Source organism: Mytilus edulis, chromosome 14 (assembly GCF_963676685.1).
Source record: "Mytilus edulis chromosome 14, xbMytEdul2.2, whole genome shotgun sequence".
Classification (NCBI taxonomy): domain Eukaryota; kingdom Metazoa; phylum Mollusca; class Bivalvia; order Mytilida; family Mytilidae; genus Mytilus; species Mytilus edulis.
Genome location: NC_092357.1, coordinates 70363994 through 70383176, shown reverse-complemented (window position 1 = coordinate 70383176; position 19183 = coordinate 70363994). Strand labels below are relative to the sequence as shown.

Genomic DNA, 19183 nt, shown 5'->3' with positions numbered 1-19183 from the left:
AATATTGTCTCATAGAATTCATAGCATATTAACTAATTTGATTTGTGTTTAACAACTGACCAGCAATTGCATTTCGACTGTCTCATCAGGCTGCGGCCTGCAGATCAGTTTATTACTGTAAATATCAACACAGGGTCGTCGGAAATGAGGAAAACTACACCCTATAATGATCTATTAATGGCCTTGAAATGAAAAATACTTACATTCCAGACCAAAAAATGAACAACATCATCGATGGCAAAATAATTTATAAAAAGCAAATATCAACATTATAAGCGGAGCACTAAAAAAAAACCACAGAAGCAGAATCAGAAAAATAAAGTTCACAGAAAGAATTTTATATCAAAATAACAATAGTAATTTTATTTAAGACAGTAATAAAGAAAGAAAAACAAGAAGTAATTAAAACATTAATAAAAAATTGATGTACAAAATGTATTGCAACTTGAGTTACTGAATTATTTTTCAGATTACCTGAAAAAGGAAATAAAAAACCAAGTTGAAGATCATATTCCAAAACATATTCGAGGTATGCATACCTATAGTTTACTGACTCCCTATTGTCAATGATCTTGAAAGCGCACCAGTTTATATTATATTGATGAAGGTTGTGTGCCATATCCAGTTTTTATTTTCAGAACCAACCTCCTGGCACAATAATTTACGTTCCATATTTGAAGAAAAAACAACAGTAAATATATAAAAAAGAAGATATGATATGATAGCCAATGAAACAACTATCCACAAAAGACCAAAATGACACAGACATTAATAACTATAGGTCACCATACGGCATTCAACAATGAGAAAAGCCAATACCGCATAGTCAGCTATAAAAGGCCCCGATAAGACATATTTTAATACGCGAGATGAATTTTTTTCCAATCTATGTTGCTTCAGTGATGATGCTATTTGAAGCATGTTCAAAAGAGAAATACAAACGTTGCAGAGCTTATAAAACTAAAAAAAAACCTTTAAGTATAGCCAAATGTGGTCAAGGAATGAGAGCTCTTCGTGCAAGAGATATAATTCCTAATTTTTACTATTTGTTTAAAATCAAATTTCATCATACAATATCCGTATTGTGATGTCAGTGCTGAAGTACTAAAGAACTGGCTACTTGACCAATGATATCCCAGGATCTAACCAGCAGAGATATCAACTCAGTGGTAGTAAAACATAAGGGTAACATTTTAATGCGTAAGATTCACATTTCCACAATTATTGGCTCTTCAGTTAAGCTAAAACAACTACTTGTAATAAAAAACCTAATACAAACACAAAAGAGTTTGCAAGTTTCCTATATTTGAGTCTCATTGTTATCTGGTCTGTTTTCAGATTAAACGCGAGTCTAAGACGTGTTGCTTCCTATGGTGAATGCAACAGCATTCGTGTCTTCAACTTTTTACTAAATTTGTAATACGATCAGCGTGGGATCAAAAATTGATAAGTGATAAAATTTGGTATGGGTTTAGGCAGTGGTACATCTCATTGCTTTTGACATTCATTTTGGATTTGAACCTCAGTTATGCCCCTTTTGTGTCAATTACTGAGTATAGTTTGAGTCTGTGATAGGTTCGTGAATGAAAGTCCAGTTATGAATTGTTGACCCTAAACATTGTGCATAATTTTCAGGTTAATCTTTGGTCTGTTTGAAAAGAACACATAACAATAAGTCATTAATACATGGAATGCAGTTGTATTAGCATGACATTTCTACGGATATCATGTGGATCTGTCAAAAATTGTCAGACGATTCATTTTAGAAATTATTGCCCTTTAACCCTTACACGCTCAGATATTTTGACATTTCACTATTGTAAAAACTCTTTATTTCAATTGAATAGAACATTTGAACAAAATAAATGATTAATATTATAAAAATAAGTATGTTATTCATGTTTTTTGTCACATGGTATTTCTCAGAAAGTGACATTGCTGGGTTCTAAAAATAAAAGTATCCAAAATAAAAGAATAAATTAGTTTGATCAATGTTGGAATATCGTACTGCTGAGTATGTTGTAGACGACACGCACGTCTGGTATAAATACAAAATGTAATATTGGTATCTATGACGACTTTATTTACAACCACTGGGTCGATGCCACTGCTGGTGGATTTTTAATTCCCCGAGGGTAGTACCAGCCAGGTAGTCAGCACTTATGTTCTGACATGAATTATTATTGTTATTGTCATTTTTATAAACTAGCTTACCACAAAACCTTTGAATATTTAAAATACTAAGGCTTTTATACCTCAGGAAAAAAATACCTTAGCTGTATTTGACAACACTTTTATGAATTTCGGTCCTCAAAGCTCTTTTACTTCAAAATTTGCCTGGCTTTTTTAACTTTTCTGGAACTCGAGCGTCACTGATGAGTCTTTTGTAGACGAGACGTGCGTCTGGCGTAAATACAAAATTTAATCCTGGTATCTATGATAAGTCAATTTGTAATATTGATGCTTAAACTATTCCAAAATGATTGATTTCAGAAACTATACTAAGGGCAAAATCCAACTATTACACACGCTTCTTCAAAATGTGGGTTTCAATCTTTAAACAAAATAACGCCTTTACAAAAAAATAATTATTTTGTTAACGATGAAGCAGATAAGGGAATTATGCACATAAAAGAGGGACGAAAGATACCAAAGGGACAGTCAATTAATAATTAAAGAAGAATATTTAACCTTAGCCTGTATATAGGGGGAAGTGATAAATATGTCACTATTGAAATCATTAAAAGTGGAATTATGTCTCATTCTGTTTGTGTTTGTTTTTTGCAATACATTGACGTTGTGAAGTCAAACAGTATTATTTTAAACAAAATTACGATAGAGCTGCTTTGACAAATTGATATTACATAAATATCAGGTTTATTTTGAGTAATATTTTTAATATTCATTTACTTTTGAGATGGTTTCGAAAGTTGATATTACAATGTTAAGTCGACTGATCTATGCTTAGTCATCACATGTTATAATAACTTAGTTTTCTACGGAATCCGATTATTTTCAAATTCTTCTCTCTCTCATCGGAATATTTTGTACGCTGAATATTGCCGGAATCCGCCTCAATCCGGAATTTATTGAAAAAAATCAACTGACCCGCCAATATTTCTATCCTTTCAGACCCTATGTATCTTGGGTCCTATTAAAGTTTGTGTATGTCCGAATCGAACAGTGCCAAGGTCAACAACTGAAAAGTTCGATACACTCAGGTTTCTACATCTTTAAATTGAAAATGTAAAAATCTGAGTGTATAATTTTTTTTTATTTAATGTCCTAATAGTTTTGTTAGAACAACTAACAGGTGATCTAATAGTATTTACTCAATACTGCTATGTGTATGACACATGCTCCGATTGATTAAAGGTAAATAATGACAATAATGGAAAAGTTGAATGTTTTCAAAAGGTTAACATCGATCTATCGTCATTGGAAGGTGTTGATGTCGAAAAAAAACCCCACACATTTGAATAAACTATCAACTCGCCAAAGTAAAAGTCACTATTGCACACTCCAATGCAGACAGCGTGAATTCCAAACTGACATCAGGGTTATCTATGACTCAAAGACAATGTACATCCGCGAGCTCCCTAGTGTATATATAATCAACTTCACAAAATGTTACTAGGATCAGAACTACCTTAGCAGTTTGTCTAGGATTCTGATAAATAAGTTTAAACTAATTTTTGGAGTTTGTTCTTATGTTCTGCTGTGTACACCACCGTCTCATGGTAGAGTTAAGCTCTCATGAAACATGTGTAACTCCGTCTCTTTGTGTATGTGCCTGTCCAAAAGCATGAACCTGCATTGCAATGGTTTTTCGTTGGTTTATGTCTGTCATACTTGTTTGTCCTATATTGTTTTTGTTTTGAATTAGGTCGTAAATTTTCACGTCTTTTTAATGTCGGGCCATTTATAGCCGACTACATGGTATTGGTTATTCTCATTGCCGTACAACTGCATGTAATTGCTTATACCCACTTCATTTGAACTTTGACGGATAATTGTCTCATTGGCAATCACACCACATTTCCTTTTTTATATTACTTACATGCCGTAAAAAATAACATGGTAGTATCAAGTTATTTCATATTTGGACGTAGATAATTACAAACAATTACTAAATAAATGAATGAAAACTCTTTGTTTGAAGAGGATAATCCTATTAGTCAAAACTTCAGTAATATACAATTTTTAATAGATATCAAAGAAAAAGCATATTACAATCTTGCCCTAGTCTTGAAAATATGTTACAATTTGTTGTAAAATATCAATTTTTTTTCTTCAAACAATTTGTTTTGGGCTTTGGAAGATTTCAGTGTTTTTCATTAGCCGTACGTACAGATGGGTGCGATCCTAACCTGTACACACGTTAACTTAAATCAGTCCATGTGACTGATCTGTAGGTTAACGTGGGTACATTTTAAATTTAGCAGACCTGTAAGTTAACATTATCCCTAGCAGATCAGACCTCATATCTGCTGCAGACCAGACATAAGGAGAAGGTTGCTAGGGCAGACTTGTCTTACGAACAGGTCAGCTTGACCAGACCAGACCTGTGGACAAATCTGATAAACCAGACGAGCCATATGAACAGGTGTACTTGACCGGACCACAACAGACCTGTGAACATGTCTGCCTAAACAGACCAGTCCTCTGAACAGGTCTGCTTGACTAGAACAGATTTGTGGATGGGGCTGTTTGACCACACCAGATAGACTAGACAATTGGAAAAGTTTTCTATTAAACAGATCAGTCCTGTTAGTCATGAGGACAGGTCTGCTTTTTAATCGGTCCCGTGGATATTCTTTACCACATTGATACATACAAATGTACTATAAAAACAGTCCTGTTATCAAATTACATTTGGATCATGTTCACTTGATCTTGGAAAATCAGACCAGACCAAAGTTAACTTGGGAACAAGTTAACTTTATTTTAGAAGAGCAGACCGGAACAAAGTTAACTTTGGATCATGTTAACTTTATCATAACCAAACCAAAGTTTACTTATATAAAACAGGTTTGGTTTGACTTTTGATAGCAGACATGGTTATAAGTTAACTTGTGTGTAGGACTGCTTGTGGCAGAGATAACTTCAATTCTGTCGATGGACCTGTTCTAAAGTTAACTTTACGGGTAGACATTAATCAGCCCTAGGATCAAGTAAACATAAGTTCTGTCCTAGGACCGGTCACAGCAGTCATAAAACCGGTCCTAAGTTAACTTTAACCAGTCATACAGTCTGCTTGTTAAGTTAGCTAGCTGTATTAGTTAGAACTGCACCCATCTGTAAATAATAATTTAAATTATCAGTAAAATTCGTCTTTTTTATTATATAATTATTTTTATTGAAATTGGCCCTTTGAGCTCTCTTAGGTGTACAATTTCTGCCCGATTTTTTTGAAATAATATTACAGGTTCATATCATCAACGTATCAATCAATATAAACTAGTATTTCTCCTTGAATTTTTTTGATTATACGCAATGTTATCGCTTTCATGTGGCCTTTTCTTGCCAGATTTTTTTTATGAAACCTATATAATAGGTTTACATTAGCTACATTAGTCCAGTAGATAGGTGCAATATATGAAGGAATTGTGCACTTCGTGTTAAAAGCACCAAATTTTGCTCAAACATACTTTTATCTATACTCTTTAATTTAGGATATGGAGGCAAGCTAGAAATATAGTTAACTTCCGGTAAAATCCAAAATGGCGGATGCATGTTAAAATTTCTACTTTTCTTAATTCTCTCCCAATTCTTTTAGTTTTAACTACAAGACCTGATGTTTTAATTGATCTGAATCACATTAATTGTTTTTCAGTATTGTTCAAGCAGCAATTAGGTGACGTTTGGTCAACTTCCGGTCAAAATTTCATGTTAAAATTCAAGAAAAATGTCGACTTTTAATTTGTAAGGATGTAATAGAATCATGTATTTATTTATTTATTTGGAGACCATTAAAATTCAATTCATATGGTGAACAATATTGTTTCATTATTATATTTGAATGCAGATAGACATACACTTTATAAATCAAGAGTCTAAATAACAATTCAAAGATGAGCTGTCAAAGATTTAAACTTATTGAGACATCAGATGATCAAAGCCCAGTTAGTTCTTCCTCAAATGTTGTAGAGGTTGGCAGGACTTTATTTTAAGTTCATTTATATGTTTTGGAGTTTAGTGTGACATCCATTTTATCTGAACTAGTACACACCTGTGTATAGGGACCAGCTGAGGACCACCTCTAGGTGCGGGAATTTCTCGCTTCATTGAACAACCATTGGTGCAAATCAGCTGTTGTCTGCTCTTTGGTCAGTACACAACTTTATTAGAAAATATCAGTGCTTGGGATCTTATTGTACAAGAAACGAAATATCATGTCCAATGACTTGCTAATCTTTATCGGCATGCATCAAAAGTCTCTAGTGAAGATGAGACTGAATAAGGAAGAGACACACGAATAAACCATGGAATCGCATCAGCTGAATTCATCAGCTACATTGAAGATTTCATAACCGAAGAAGATTTAGCACCATTATTCAAGATGCCTTTGCGATTAAGGAATCTAGGTGTTGACATTGAAGACAGAGTTCATAGTACAAGATGAACGAATAGAATTCTTTCATTTTACATTGATGGGTTGTTTGTCTATGAGAGAGCTTTCACATGCTTTCAAAGATGATATAGTACCGTCGTTTCAGAAAGGAGGTGACGATGACTTTCACTCAAACTAAATTTAGACTCATAAAGCAGTAACAATTATTCGCAGCGTTCTGTTTATTGTTACATTTAGGTTTGACGGTAGTTTTCCAGTGCACTGTGAGGAGAATCATGCATATTAATTGCAACCCTGGCGAGTACTCTGAATGTCGAAAGCAGTATTACATAATTAATCGAAGGATTCGTTATTCTGATGTATGATCGAACAAATATATCAGAGAAGGTCAATGATATTAATCATTTTTTTTTTTTAAATATAAAATAAAATTGAGAATGGAAATGGGGAATGTGTCAAAGAGACAAAATCCCGACCATAGAACAGACAACAGCAGAAGGTCACCAACAGGTCTTATTAAATAAATGTATTTCGTCTCTTAATTCCGTTTTCGTGTGATAAATTCTGAATAAAACACCCTGAGGGTTTCAAAGAAATGAATACACAATAATATTATAGTCTACACAGCAAACTTTGACTACCAGTTGCGAGAATTAAATAATTGATTGGGGAGGGCTATAGATATTTTTTTTTAAAACATGTAAAATAAAAAACCATGCATAGTCGAAGCTGAAAATATAGTCATTACCCAAAACAGGATAATGTAAATATATATTGTTTGGATAGTATGTCTCTATAATGATAGGGTTGACAATTCAACATTAAGTTACAAATAAATAAATGTTGATTCTAAACAGACAAACATTGTTACATTTACCTATGGATAGTACTGTAACAGTTCCTGAAATAAATCACAATGACATAATCAATGATGCAATTACAGACATAAATTGTGAAATTTGCTTTTGGATTGTACTGTAACAGTTCCTTATATAGATCACATTGAAATGATAAATGATGCAAACGAGTCGGTTAATACCCACCTAATGAATGTTGGTTAATTCAATCAGTCAGATGAGCTGTGATGCACTAATTTGTATTAACTTTATTTCAAAATATATTTATTTTGTTATGAAAGAACATTGTATCGGAACATCAATAGAAAGCAGTCGCGGTGGGGGCATAATGCAGTACCCATGTCCGTACGTACGTAATTTTCGAAATTGATTTTAGTTCTTTAACGTTAGTTTGACTCAAACAAATGTTATGAAATTTATACACGATGCTTTTTTATCATATAACATATATCAAGTTTAAATGCTGATGGAGTTACCACTACCGATCTATATAACACATATCAAGTTTGAATGTTGATGAAGTTACAGATGGATGCAGTCCTAACCTGTACAGCAAGTTAACTTGATAACCAGTCATTTGGACTGGTCAAAGTTAACCTATGACCAAATTTAGGACTGCTCTGACCAGTCCTAGGACCAAAATCTAGTTAACTTGAAAAGCGGACTTGGTCCTAGGACTGTTTTTATGTCTGCCAAAAAGTTAACTTCGAAACAGGTCCGCTATTGATATAAGTTAACTTCGAACCAGTCCTGCCGTAAAGTTAACATAAGTTAACTTCGAAACCAGTCCTGCCATAAAGTTAACATAAGTTAACTTCGAGACCAGTCCTGCCACAAAGTTAACTTTTGCTTTGACAAATCCGATCGAAACCAGACCTGTTCCCAAGTTAACTTTTGACTGGTCTGCTCAACACTAAGTTAACTTGTAACCAGGACCGCTCTACATCGATTTTTTAAAAATATTTTTTAATATCTTTGTTTCGTAGTATAAACATCGAAAATAAAGTTAAACTAATACTTCCGTTATATATAAACAGGATTTAATACAAATATTTGAAAATAAAGTTCGCATAAAACGTTGCTTGAAACACAAATTTATCTGTGATCTGCCAATCTATAAATTAAAAAACGATCTTGTTTACAATGATAACGGGCACTGAATATATATTCCAAATTCAACCATATTTGCACTTTATTTATATGTATATCTATGAAAGGACGTATTTTAGAGGAATACATCATTTTAACACATGACTACAAATTTTTGTTCGCATAAATTTAGGGTGCCAGCATGTCCTCCTTTTATTCAAAATATTGATGCATAAAAAATTTAGTTACGTTTTGATACCTCATGCTGACTTGTACAACAAAATTATTTGACCGCGTTGACCAAAACTGACCATGTGTGCACTTTTATTTATAAATCTATATACCTCATGGTTAATCAGCCGTATTTTTTCAAATTTTTGTTCGCATAAATTTAGGGTACCAGCATGTCCTCCTTTTATTCAAAGTTTGATACGTAACAAAATTTCAGTAGTTTTGATACCTCATACTGACTTGTACAACAAAATTATTTGACCATGTTGACCAAAACTGACCATGTGTGCACTTTTTTTTATAAATCTATATACCCGCATAGTAAATCAGCCATATTTTTCAAATTTTTGTTCGCATAAAGTTAGGGTACCAGCATGTCCTCCTTTTATTCAAAATTTTGATACGTAACAAAATTTCAGTAGTTTTGATACCTCATACTTACTTGTACAACAAAATTATTTGACTGCATCAACTAAAACTGACCATATGTGCACTTTAATTTGTAAATCTATATACCAGCATAGTGAATCAGCCATATTTGTTATGTCAGGATTCAATGTATATTACAATGGACAGCAATATTGCTATACAGTAACAACAATTTTTTGTTTGCATAAATTTAGGGTGCCAGCATATGTCCTCCTTTTATTCAAAATATTGATACGTAACAAAATTTCAGTAGTTTTGATACCTCTTGCTGACTTGTGCAACAAAATTATTTGACCGTGTTGACCAAAACTGACCGTGTGTGCACTTTTTTTTATAAATCTATATACCCCCATAGTAAATCAGCCATATTTTTTCAAATTTTTGTTCGCATAAAATTATTTGACTGCATCAACTAAAACTGACCATATGTGCACTTTAATTTGTAAATCTATATACCAGCATAGTAAATCAGCCATATTTGTTATGTCAGGATTCAATGTACATTGTATATTACAATGGACAACAATATTGCTATACAATAACAACAATTTTTTGTTTGCATCAATTTAGGGTGCCAGCATATGTCCTCCTTTTATTGAAAAAATTGATACGTAACAAAATTTCAGTAGTTTTGATACCTCTTGCTGACTTGTGCAACAAAATTATTTGACAGTGTTGACCAAAACTGACCATGTGAGCACTTTTATTCATAAATCTATATACCAGCATACTAAATCAGCAAATTTTTTCAAATTTTTGTTTGCATAAATTTAGGGTGCCTTCATGTCCTCCTTTTATTCAAAATTTTGATACGTTACAAAATTTCAGTAGTTTTGATACCTCTTGCTGACTTGTGCAACAAAATTATTTGACCGTGTTGACCAAATCTGACCATGTGTGCACTTTTTTTTATAAATCTATACACCCGCATAGTAAATCAGCCATATTTTTTCAAATTTTTGTTCGCATAAATTTAGGGTACCAGCATGTCCTCCTTTTATTCAAAATTTTGATACGTAAAAAAATTTCAGTAGTTTTGATACCTCATACTGACTTGTACAACAAAATTATTTGACTGCATCAACTAAAACTGACAATATGTGCACTTTAATTTGTAAATCTATATACCAGCATAGTAAATCAGCCATATTTGTTATGTCAGGATTCAATGTATATTACAATGGACAGCAATATTGCTATACAATAACAACAATTTTTTGTTTGCATAAATTTAGGGTGCCAGCATATGTCCTCCTTTTATTCAAAATATTGATACGTAACAAAATTTCAGTAGTTTTGATACCTCTTGCTGACTTGTGCAACAAAATTATTTGACCGTGTTGACCAAAACTGACCGTGTGTGCACTTTTTGTTATAAATCTATATACCCGCATAGTAAATCAGCCATATTTTTTAAAATTTTTGTTCGCATAAATTTAGGGTGCCAGCATGTCCTCCTTTTATTCAAAATTTTGATACGTAACAACATTTCAGTAGTTTTGATACCTTATATTGACTTGTACAACAAAATTATTTGACTGCATCAACTAAAACTGACCATATGTGCACTTTAATTTGTAAATTTATATACCAGCATAGTAAATCAGCCATATTTGTTATGTCAAGATTCAATGTACATTGTATATTACAATGGACAACAATATTGCTATACAATAACAACAATTTTTTGTTTGCATAAATTTAGGGTGCCAGCATATGTCCTCCTTTTATTGAAAATATTGATACGTAACAAAATTATAGTAGTTTTGATACCTCTTGCTGACTTGTGCAACGAAATTATTTGACCGCGTTGACCAAAACTGACCATGTGAACACTTTTATTCATAAATCTATATACCAGCATACTAAATCAGCAATTTTTTTCAAATTTTTGTTTGCATAAATTTAGGGTGCCTTCATGTCCTCCTTTTATTCAAAATTTTGATACTTAACAAAATTTCAGTAGTTTTGATACCTCATGCTGACTTGTACAACAAAATTATTTGACTGCATCAACTAAAACTGACAATTTGTGCATGTTGTGCACTTTAATTTCTAAATCTATATACCAGCATAGTTATTCAGCCATATTTTTTATGTCCGGATTCAATGTATAATACAATGGACAGCAATATTGTAATACCATAACAACAAATTTTTGTTCGCATAAATTAAGGGTGACAGCATGTCATCCTTTTATTCAAAATATTAATACGTAACAAAATTACAGTAGTTTTGATACCTCATGCTGACTTGTCCGGCAAAATTATTTGACCGCATCATTTTAAACTGACCATATGTGCACTTTAATTTGTAAATCTATATACCCGCATAGTAAATCAGCCATATTTTTTATGTCAGGATTCAATGTATAATAAAATGGACAGCAATATTGCAATACAATAACAACAAATTTGTGTTCGCATAAATTTAGGGTGCCAGCATGTCCTCCTTTAATTCAAAATATTGATACCTAACAAAATTTCAGTAGTTTTGATACCTCATGCTGACCATGCTGATTGTACAACAAAATTATTTGACCGCATCAACTAAAACTGACCATATGTACACTTTGATTTGTAAAGTTATATACCTGTATAGTAAATCAGCCATATTTTTTGTGTTAGGATTCAATGTACAATACAATGGACAGCAATATTGTAATACAATAACAACAAATTTTTGTTCGCATAAATTAAGGGTGACAGCATGTCATCCTTTTATTCAAAATATTAATACGTAACAAAATTACAGTAGTTTTGATACCTCATGCTGACTTGTCCGGCAAAATTATTTGACCGCATCTTTTTAAACTGACCATATGTGCACTTTAATTTGTAAATCTATATATATCGGCATAGTAAATCAGCCATATTTTTTATGTCAGGATTCAATGTATAATACAATGGACAGCAATATTGCAATACAATAACAACAAATTTGTGTTCGCATAAATTTAGGGTGCCAGCATGTCCTCCTTTTATTCAAAATATTGATACGTAACAAAATTTCAGTAGATATGATACCTCATGCTGACTTTAACAACAAAATGATTTGACTGCATTGACCAAAAACTGACCTGCATATGTGCACTTTAATTTAAAAATCTATATACCATGTATACCCGCATAGTAATAAGCCATATTTTTTATGCCAGGATTCAATGTATAATACAATGGACAGTAATATTGCAATATAATAACAACACATTTTTGTTTGCATTAATTTTGGATGTCAGCATGTCCTCCTTTTATTCAAAATATTGATACGTAACAAAATTTCAGTAGATATGATACCTCATGCTGACTTATACAACAAAATTATTTGACTGCATCGACCAAAAACTGACCTGCATATGTGCACTTTAATTTAAAAATCTATATATATCCGCATAGTAAATCAGCCATATTTTTGATGTCTGGATTCAATGTATAAAATAAATGACCGCTGTTGGGATGGCGCCTAATTATGTCTGCTCCTGGCACTCCTGTGAACATGTTAGTAGGGAGGCAAATGTAAGCAATAAGGAAAACAATTAATGCAATTTTTTTTTCCGCATACATTGAGAATGTCAGCGTTTCATCTCTGTATTCATAATATTGAACAGTGACTAGGGTGTGTAAAACGAAACTATTAGGCCGCATCATCCAAGTACATTTGTACATGTACCAACACTGACATGTCTGAATTCATTTGTGACTTTTAATAAAAAATGTATTTGAGGTTCTCTTCTGAATAGTATACTGTTAATCTATTATGGCGGTTGATTGATTTTGTTTGTAGTTAAACGTCAAGTGACAACTGTTTCATTCATGTGCACAAATCTCTCGACAAATCTGACGAATTTGACGAGATTGTTGGTAGTTTTACCACATAGTACATATCCGGATACAACTGTACAATTTTCGTTAGAATATTCTGCGGAAAAAGAATAGTAAATCCAATCCAAATAAGTAGAATAACAATGAAATATATATCCATGCATGTATAAATGCGTAAAGTAAAAATTATGAAGGGACAGGTAAAATACGGGGAACGAAGTAACGTCGACAAAGATGTTGATATCCAATGATATACGAATGTTGTTCCGATGCGTTGGATAACCCTAATTTATATCCGCCTTCTAATTAAAAAAAATATGATAGCTCTATGTAATTGACTAATGTTTATAAAAATATATAAAAATAAAAAAGAAAAAATTGTGTTGTTATTAATAATGTCTGGTAGAGTATAGCGAGTAAAGAAATTTGCTATCAGAGGCCTACTTGGGAAGAACAATGCGAATGTTGTTTATACATATTTTAATAAAGCTCAAGTCTGATATGAAAAGTCGCAAAAACGATAACATTTCATAAGCAGACATGTTCCCAGGTCTGGTCAATAGCAGACTTGTCCACAGGTCTGGTCAGAAGCAGACCTGTCCACAGGTCTGGTCAGAAGCAGACCTGTCCACAGGTCTGGTCAGGAGCAGACCTGTCCACAGGTCTGGTCTGGGGCAGGATTGTCCTCAGGACTGGTCAAAAGCAGACTTGTCCACAGGTCTGGTCTGGAACAGACCCGTCAATAGGTCTGCAGCAGTCATAAAAAGCGGACCGTAGGTCTGGTCCACCGTAGACGAAGTTAACTTGCTGGTCTGCTTAAAAATTCTCAAGTTAACTTAAAAAGCAGTCAACAAGTTAACTCTAAGTTAACTTTTGTCAAGGTTAGGACCGCACCCATCTGTACCTCTATCGATCTAGAGTTATGCCCTTTAACATATGGAATAGTTGCTCAGTTTTTGTTACCATTCTTTATCTTTAGTTTGTCTTTTACTCAATTGAATGAAACTTAAACGCAATGATCATGATGCTTACAACCATTACACATTGATCAAGTCTGCAGTTTGCAAGTGTAAGTTTTACGGTTCTAGAATTAATTATGCTCCTTTACAAATGCAAAAACAATACTGAATTTTTCGTTTCGAATGTTCAACTTAAGATTGCCTTAACGACATTTGATGAAGCTTAAACACAGAGTTTATTACCAAATAACACAGATCAAATTAAAATTTGATTGCATCATTTGAACCGTTCTAGAGTTATACCTCTTTCAACATTGAAAACATGCTGAAATTTTCGTTTCTGCTCTCTTACACAAGTTTCTTCAACCAAATGTCATGACACTTATACAAAATGCTTATTGCCACAACACTTATTTTCTCTTTAAGACGTTTTATGCAAGCGGGTACATCATCTGTGTCGCTTGAACACGTTCTTATTTGTTTACTTATGATCTGACCTTGACATCTTGCAGGGCATTTTAGATTGTACAATTGTTTGGTTCAATTCCTGGTCAAATTTAATTTCCAGCTTTGAATATTATTATCATTGCAGCTCAACATGGACAAGATATAAGAGAATGGGAGCAAGACCAAACTACTTTTTTGGAAACAAGAGCAACACGTCAAATTCTGGAATATCTACCCACAAATAACTGTATTGTTGTGACAGGATGCTCAGGTTGTGGTAAATCTTCAAATATACACCATGCTGCTTTACACTTACGTGACAGTTTGGAATATGAGATTATACCTGTGTTAACAGGACCAACAGACATTATAAATTATTATAATGAAAACAAAAAACAAGTGTTTATTGTTGACGACATCTGTGGGAAGGAAACAATCAACATGCAGACATTACAGACGTGGAGAGATTATTCAGAAAAAATGGAGAAAATATTTAAGGTTGCAGAAAAATATGATAAAACGGTTTCAAAGGTATTAAAACCAAAATTACTGGTGTCTTGTAGACTGCATATATATAATGAATTACAGTTTCAACGTATTACATTATTCAAAAAAAAAGAATGTAACTTATTATCACCCGAATTGTGTCTGTTGGAAGCTGAAAGAATGGATATGCTGCACAGGTATCTTCCAGATGACATCATTGACAATATAAAACAAGTCTCAGAGAACGTTCATTATTTTCCCTTGCTTTGTAAATTGTCAAAAGACAAAACTTCTGAAGAAGTGAAGAAACTGTTTACAGCTCCTTTAAAAAGTATCGTAGAGAATATAGAAAATATTATTATTGAAAACCGATATCAATTCTGTGCTCTTGTTCTGTGTATCTTATTCAATGGTGGATTTAATACAGATCGGATGAATTTGTTGTCAGCTTCACAAAAGAAGGAGAATAAACTTGAGGACATTGTTAAAGAATTTGACATAGACTTAAGGAAAGAGAAGCATAGAAATTCTTTAAAATCCGGTTTTTCGACATTAAATGGCACCTTTTTCAAATTGAGAGACATGAAATATAGAATGATACATGACAAAATCTATAAAATGGCAGCTGTAATCTGTGGACAACGCCGTACAGAATGTTTTATTAAATATGCTCCCCCTGAGTTTATTCAGAATCATTTCATCTTCGAATCTCTTATGGAAGCCAACGTTGGTGGTTGTTCAATTATATTATTAAAAAACCAAGAAGAAAAATACTTTGAACGACTGTTATGTGATTTAAACAAGCGTGTTATTACAAGGACATTCCACAATTTCCAGTTAAAATTCAAGAGATTTAGAGATAAGTTAGTAAGCTATTTAAGAAGGAGTGACGATGCAAAAAGAGTATTAAGGAACTTTGATATACAAGGCTGCCCAATAGACTATGGAAATGATAATAAACGAAAATATTGGTTTGATATTTATTATACAACACCATTAATAGAATCAGCAATGAGGGGTTACTTTGATATTGTTCACTTCCTGATTGTTAATGTGAAATGTGATGTGAATAACACAGACAGCATATACAGTTCCCCTTTATATAAGGCATCAGAAAGAGGACGTTATGATGTAGCTAAATTTTTATTAGAGAACAATGCTGATTTATCTCTATGTAACAAATATAAAATGTCTGCATTTTATGTTGCCTGTAAAAAAGGACATAAAGATACAGTAGAACTTTTACTTCAGAACATTGCTGATGTCAATCAGTGTGATAACTGTGGTAAGTCACCATTGCATGTAGTCTGTAAGAGAGGACATACAGATTTAGTAGAAATGTTACTGGAGAACAATGCTGATGTCCATCAGTGTGATACGTATGGTAAGTCACCATTGCATGAGGCCTGTTATGGAGGACATACAGATATAGTAGAAGTGTTACTTGAGAACAATGCTGATGTCAATCAATGTGATAGTGATGGTGCTTCTCCATTATATGCGGCCTGTAATGCAGGACATAAAGATATAGTAGAAGTGCTACTTCAGAATAAGGCTGACGTCTCACAGTGTAATAAATATGGTACGTCACCATTGCATGCGGCCTGTGTAAATGAACATAGAAAGACCGTAGAACTTTTACTGCAGAACAATGCTGATATCAATCAGTGTGATAGGTACGGTGATTCTCCATTACTTTGTGCTTGTGTAGTGGGAAATAAAAATATCTTAGAACTGTTACTTCAGAACAAGGCTGATATCTCACAGCGTAATAACAACTGTGAGTCATCTTTGTATAAAGCATGTGAAGGAGGACATATAGATATCGTAGAACTTTTAATGCAGAACAAGGCTGACGTCAGTCGGAATTATGAGAATAGAATATCTCCATTGAATGCAGCCTGTAAAGAAGGACATACAGATGTTGTAGAACTGTTACTTCAGAAGAAGGTGGACCCGAATAAGAGTGATTTATTTACTTTTCCGTTGTATGAAGCATGCGAAGAAGGATATACTAATATTGTAGAACTATTACTTCAGAACAATGCTGATGTCAATCAGTGTGATATGGATGGTGAGTCTCCATTGTATGCGGCCTGTAAAGACGCACAGAAAGATACAGTAGAACTGTTACTTCAGAACAATGCTGGTGTCAATCAGTGTAATAGGTATGGCCAGTCTCCATTGTATGTGGCCTGTGAGGGAGGCCATAAAGATACAGTAGAACTGTTACTTCAGAACAAAGCTGATGTCAATCAATGTAATAAGGGTGGAAAGTCTCCATTGTATGCGGCCTGTGAGGGAGGACATAAAGATATAGTAGAACTATTACTGCAGAACAATGTTGATGTCAATCAGTATGAAAGTGATTGTGAGTCTCCATTGTGTGTGGCCTGTAGAGGGGGATATACAGATATTGTAGATATGTTATTTCAGAGCAATGCTGACGTTAATCGATTAAATAAGGATGTTGAGTCTTCATTGTGTGAAGCCTTTGAAACAGGCTATAAAGATATAGTGGATATGTTACTTCAGCACATGGCTGACGTCAATACGAGTAGTGAATGGGGTAATTATTTATGGTTTGTAGCCTGTTACGGAGGACATAAAGATATAGTAGAACTGTTACTTCACAAGAAGGCTGACGTCAATCAGTGTATGCCGTATGGCCAGTCTCTATTATGTACAGCTTGTGAAGGAGGACATAAAGATATAATAGAACTGTTACTTCAGAAGAAGGCTGAAGTCAATCAGTGTAATGAGAACGGTGAGTCTCCCTTGTATCTGGCCTGTCGAGGAGGACATTACGATATATTAGAACTGTTACTTCAGAACAAGGCTGACGTCAATCAGTGTACTGTGTGGGGTACGTTTCCATTGTTTTTCCCTTTTAATAGAGGACATAAAGATACAGTGGAACTGTTACTTCAGAACCAGGCTGACCTCAATCAGTGTTATAGGTGGGGTGATTCTCCATTGTTACAATCATGTGATAGTGGACATAAAGATATGGTCGAACTGTTACTTCAGAAAAATGCCGATGTCAATCAGTGTAATAAGAATGGTAAGTCTCCATTGTTTGGAGCCTGTAGAGGAGGACATACAAATATAGTGGAACTTTTACTCCAGAACAATGCTGATGTCAATCAGTGTAATAATAATGGTGAGTCTCCTTTGTTTGTGGCCTGTGAAAGAGGACATACAAATACAGTAAAGGTGTTACTTCAGAATAATGCTGACATCAATCAGTGTAATTATCGTGTTGAGTCTTCATTGTTTGTTGCATGTACAGGAGGACATACAGATACGGTTGAGTTTTTACTTCAGAATAATGCTGATCTCTCTCAGTGTGATTATACAGGTAATTCTTCATTGTATGTTGCTTGTGCAAACGGACACGAAGATACGGTAGAACTGTTACTTAAGAATAATGCTGATGTATCTAAGTGCAACAGTTGTGGTATGTCCCCATTATATGTGGCATGTAAATTTAGACGTAGAGATACAGTAAAACTGTTACTGCAGAAAAATGCTGATGTCTCTCAGTGTGAACAACAAGATAGAAAGTCACCTTTACATGTTGCTTGTGAACTTCGTATACATGACAACTCTAAACCAACAGATAAATTTTGGGATCCAAATATACCTTGCCTCTACAGCTGTATAAGAGCTGATGATCCTGATCTCGAAGATACATATCAAGGTACCATTGAAACTGTAAAACTATTACTTGCATGGAATGGAGATGTTAATTTGTGTGATAAGAAAGGTCAGACACCACTTGATTATGCCCGTAAATCACAGGACACGAGAATCGTAAAACTTCTCGAAAAAAATCATCAAATACAAGCATCAAATTTAAAGTAACTATTTTATAATAAGAAATTTCAACAAAAAATAATACGTGAAATGTAAGACTCTTCATAGAAAATCTGTAACAACATCTAGATCATGAACTAAGTGAAGACAATACTCAAAAAGGGTGAAATGGGAACAACGTTTTATAAAATTAAGTCTGTTGAAATGTTGAAATGTGATAAATCCCAAAGAGAAGACGAAATTATGAATGCATTTTATAAAACGTATCGGTATTTAATAATTAACGACTTCTTGGCTGTCATTATGGAAATATTTGACAAACATTTGCTCTGTAAATCTCAATACAACTGCTGATTCTTTTCACAAACCTAAATATTAATAAACATTTATTCCCTCTTCGCCCTTTATAGTCCTATACACTACTATCTCTTTCTTGTTATGTATGTATGTTGTGTACAAGCTGAAAATTTG

General features: G+C 33.5%; 1 protein-coding gene across 1 annotated transcript in view; it reads left to right on the top strand.

Annotated features, from left to right (window-relative positions):
• LOC139504441 (serine/threonine-protein phosphatase 6 regulatory ankyrin repeat subunit C-like) overlaps positions 1 to 18760 on the top strand; it is a 34587-nt gene extending 15827 nt beyond the window's left edge. Inside the window, exons 7-8 of the mRNA XM_071294526.1 lie at positions 470 to 529; positions 14553 to 18760. Coding sequence (XP_071150627.1) covers positions 470 to 529; positions 14553 to 18760 — 4268 coding nt within the window. The remainder of the gene's footprint in view (positions 1 to 469; positions 530 to 14552) is intronic.
• Positions 18761 to 19183: the final 423 nt, after the last annotated feature.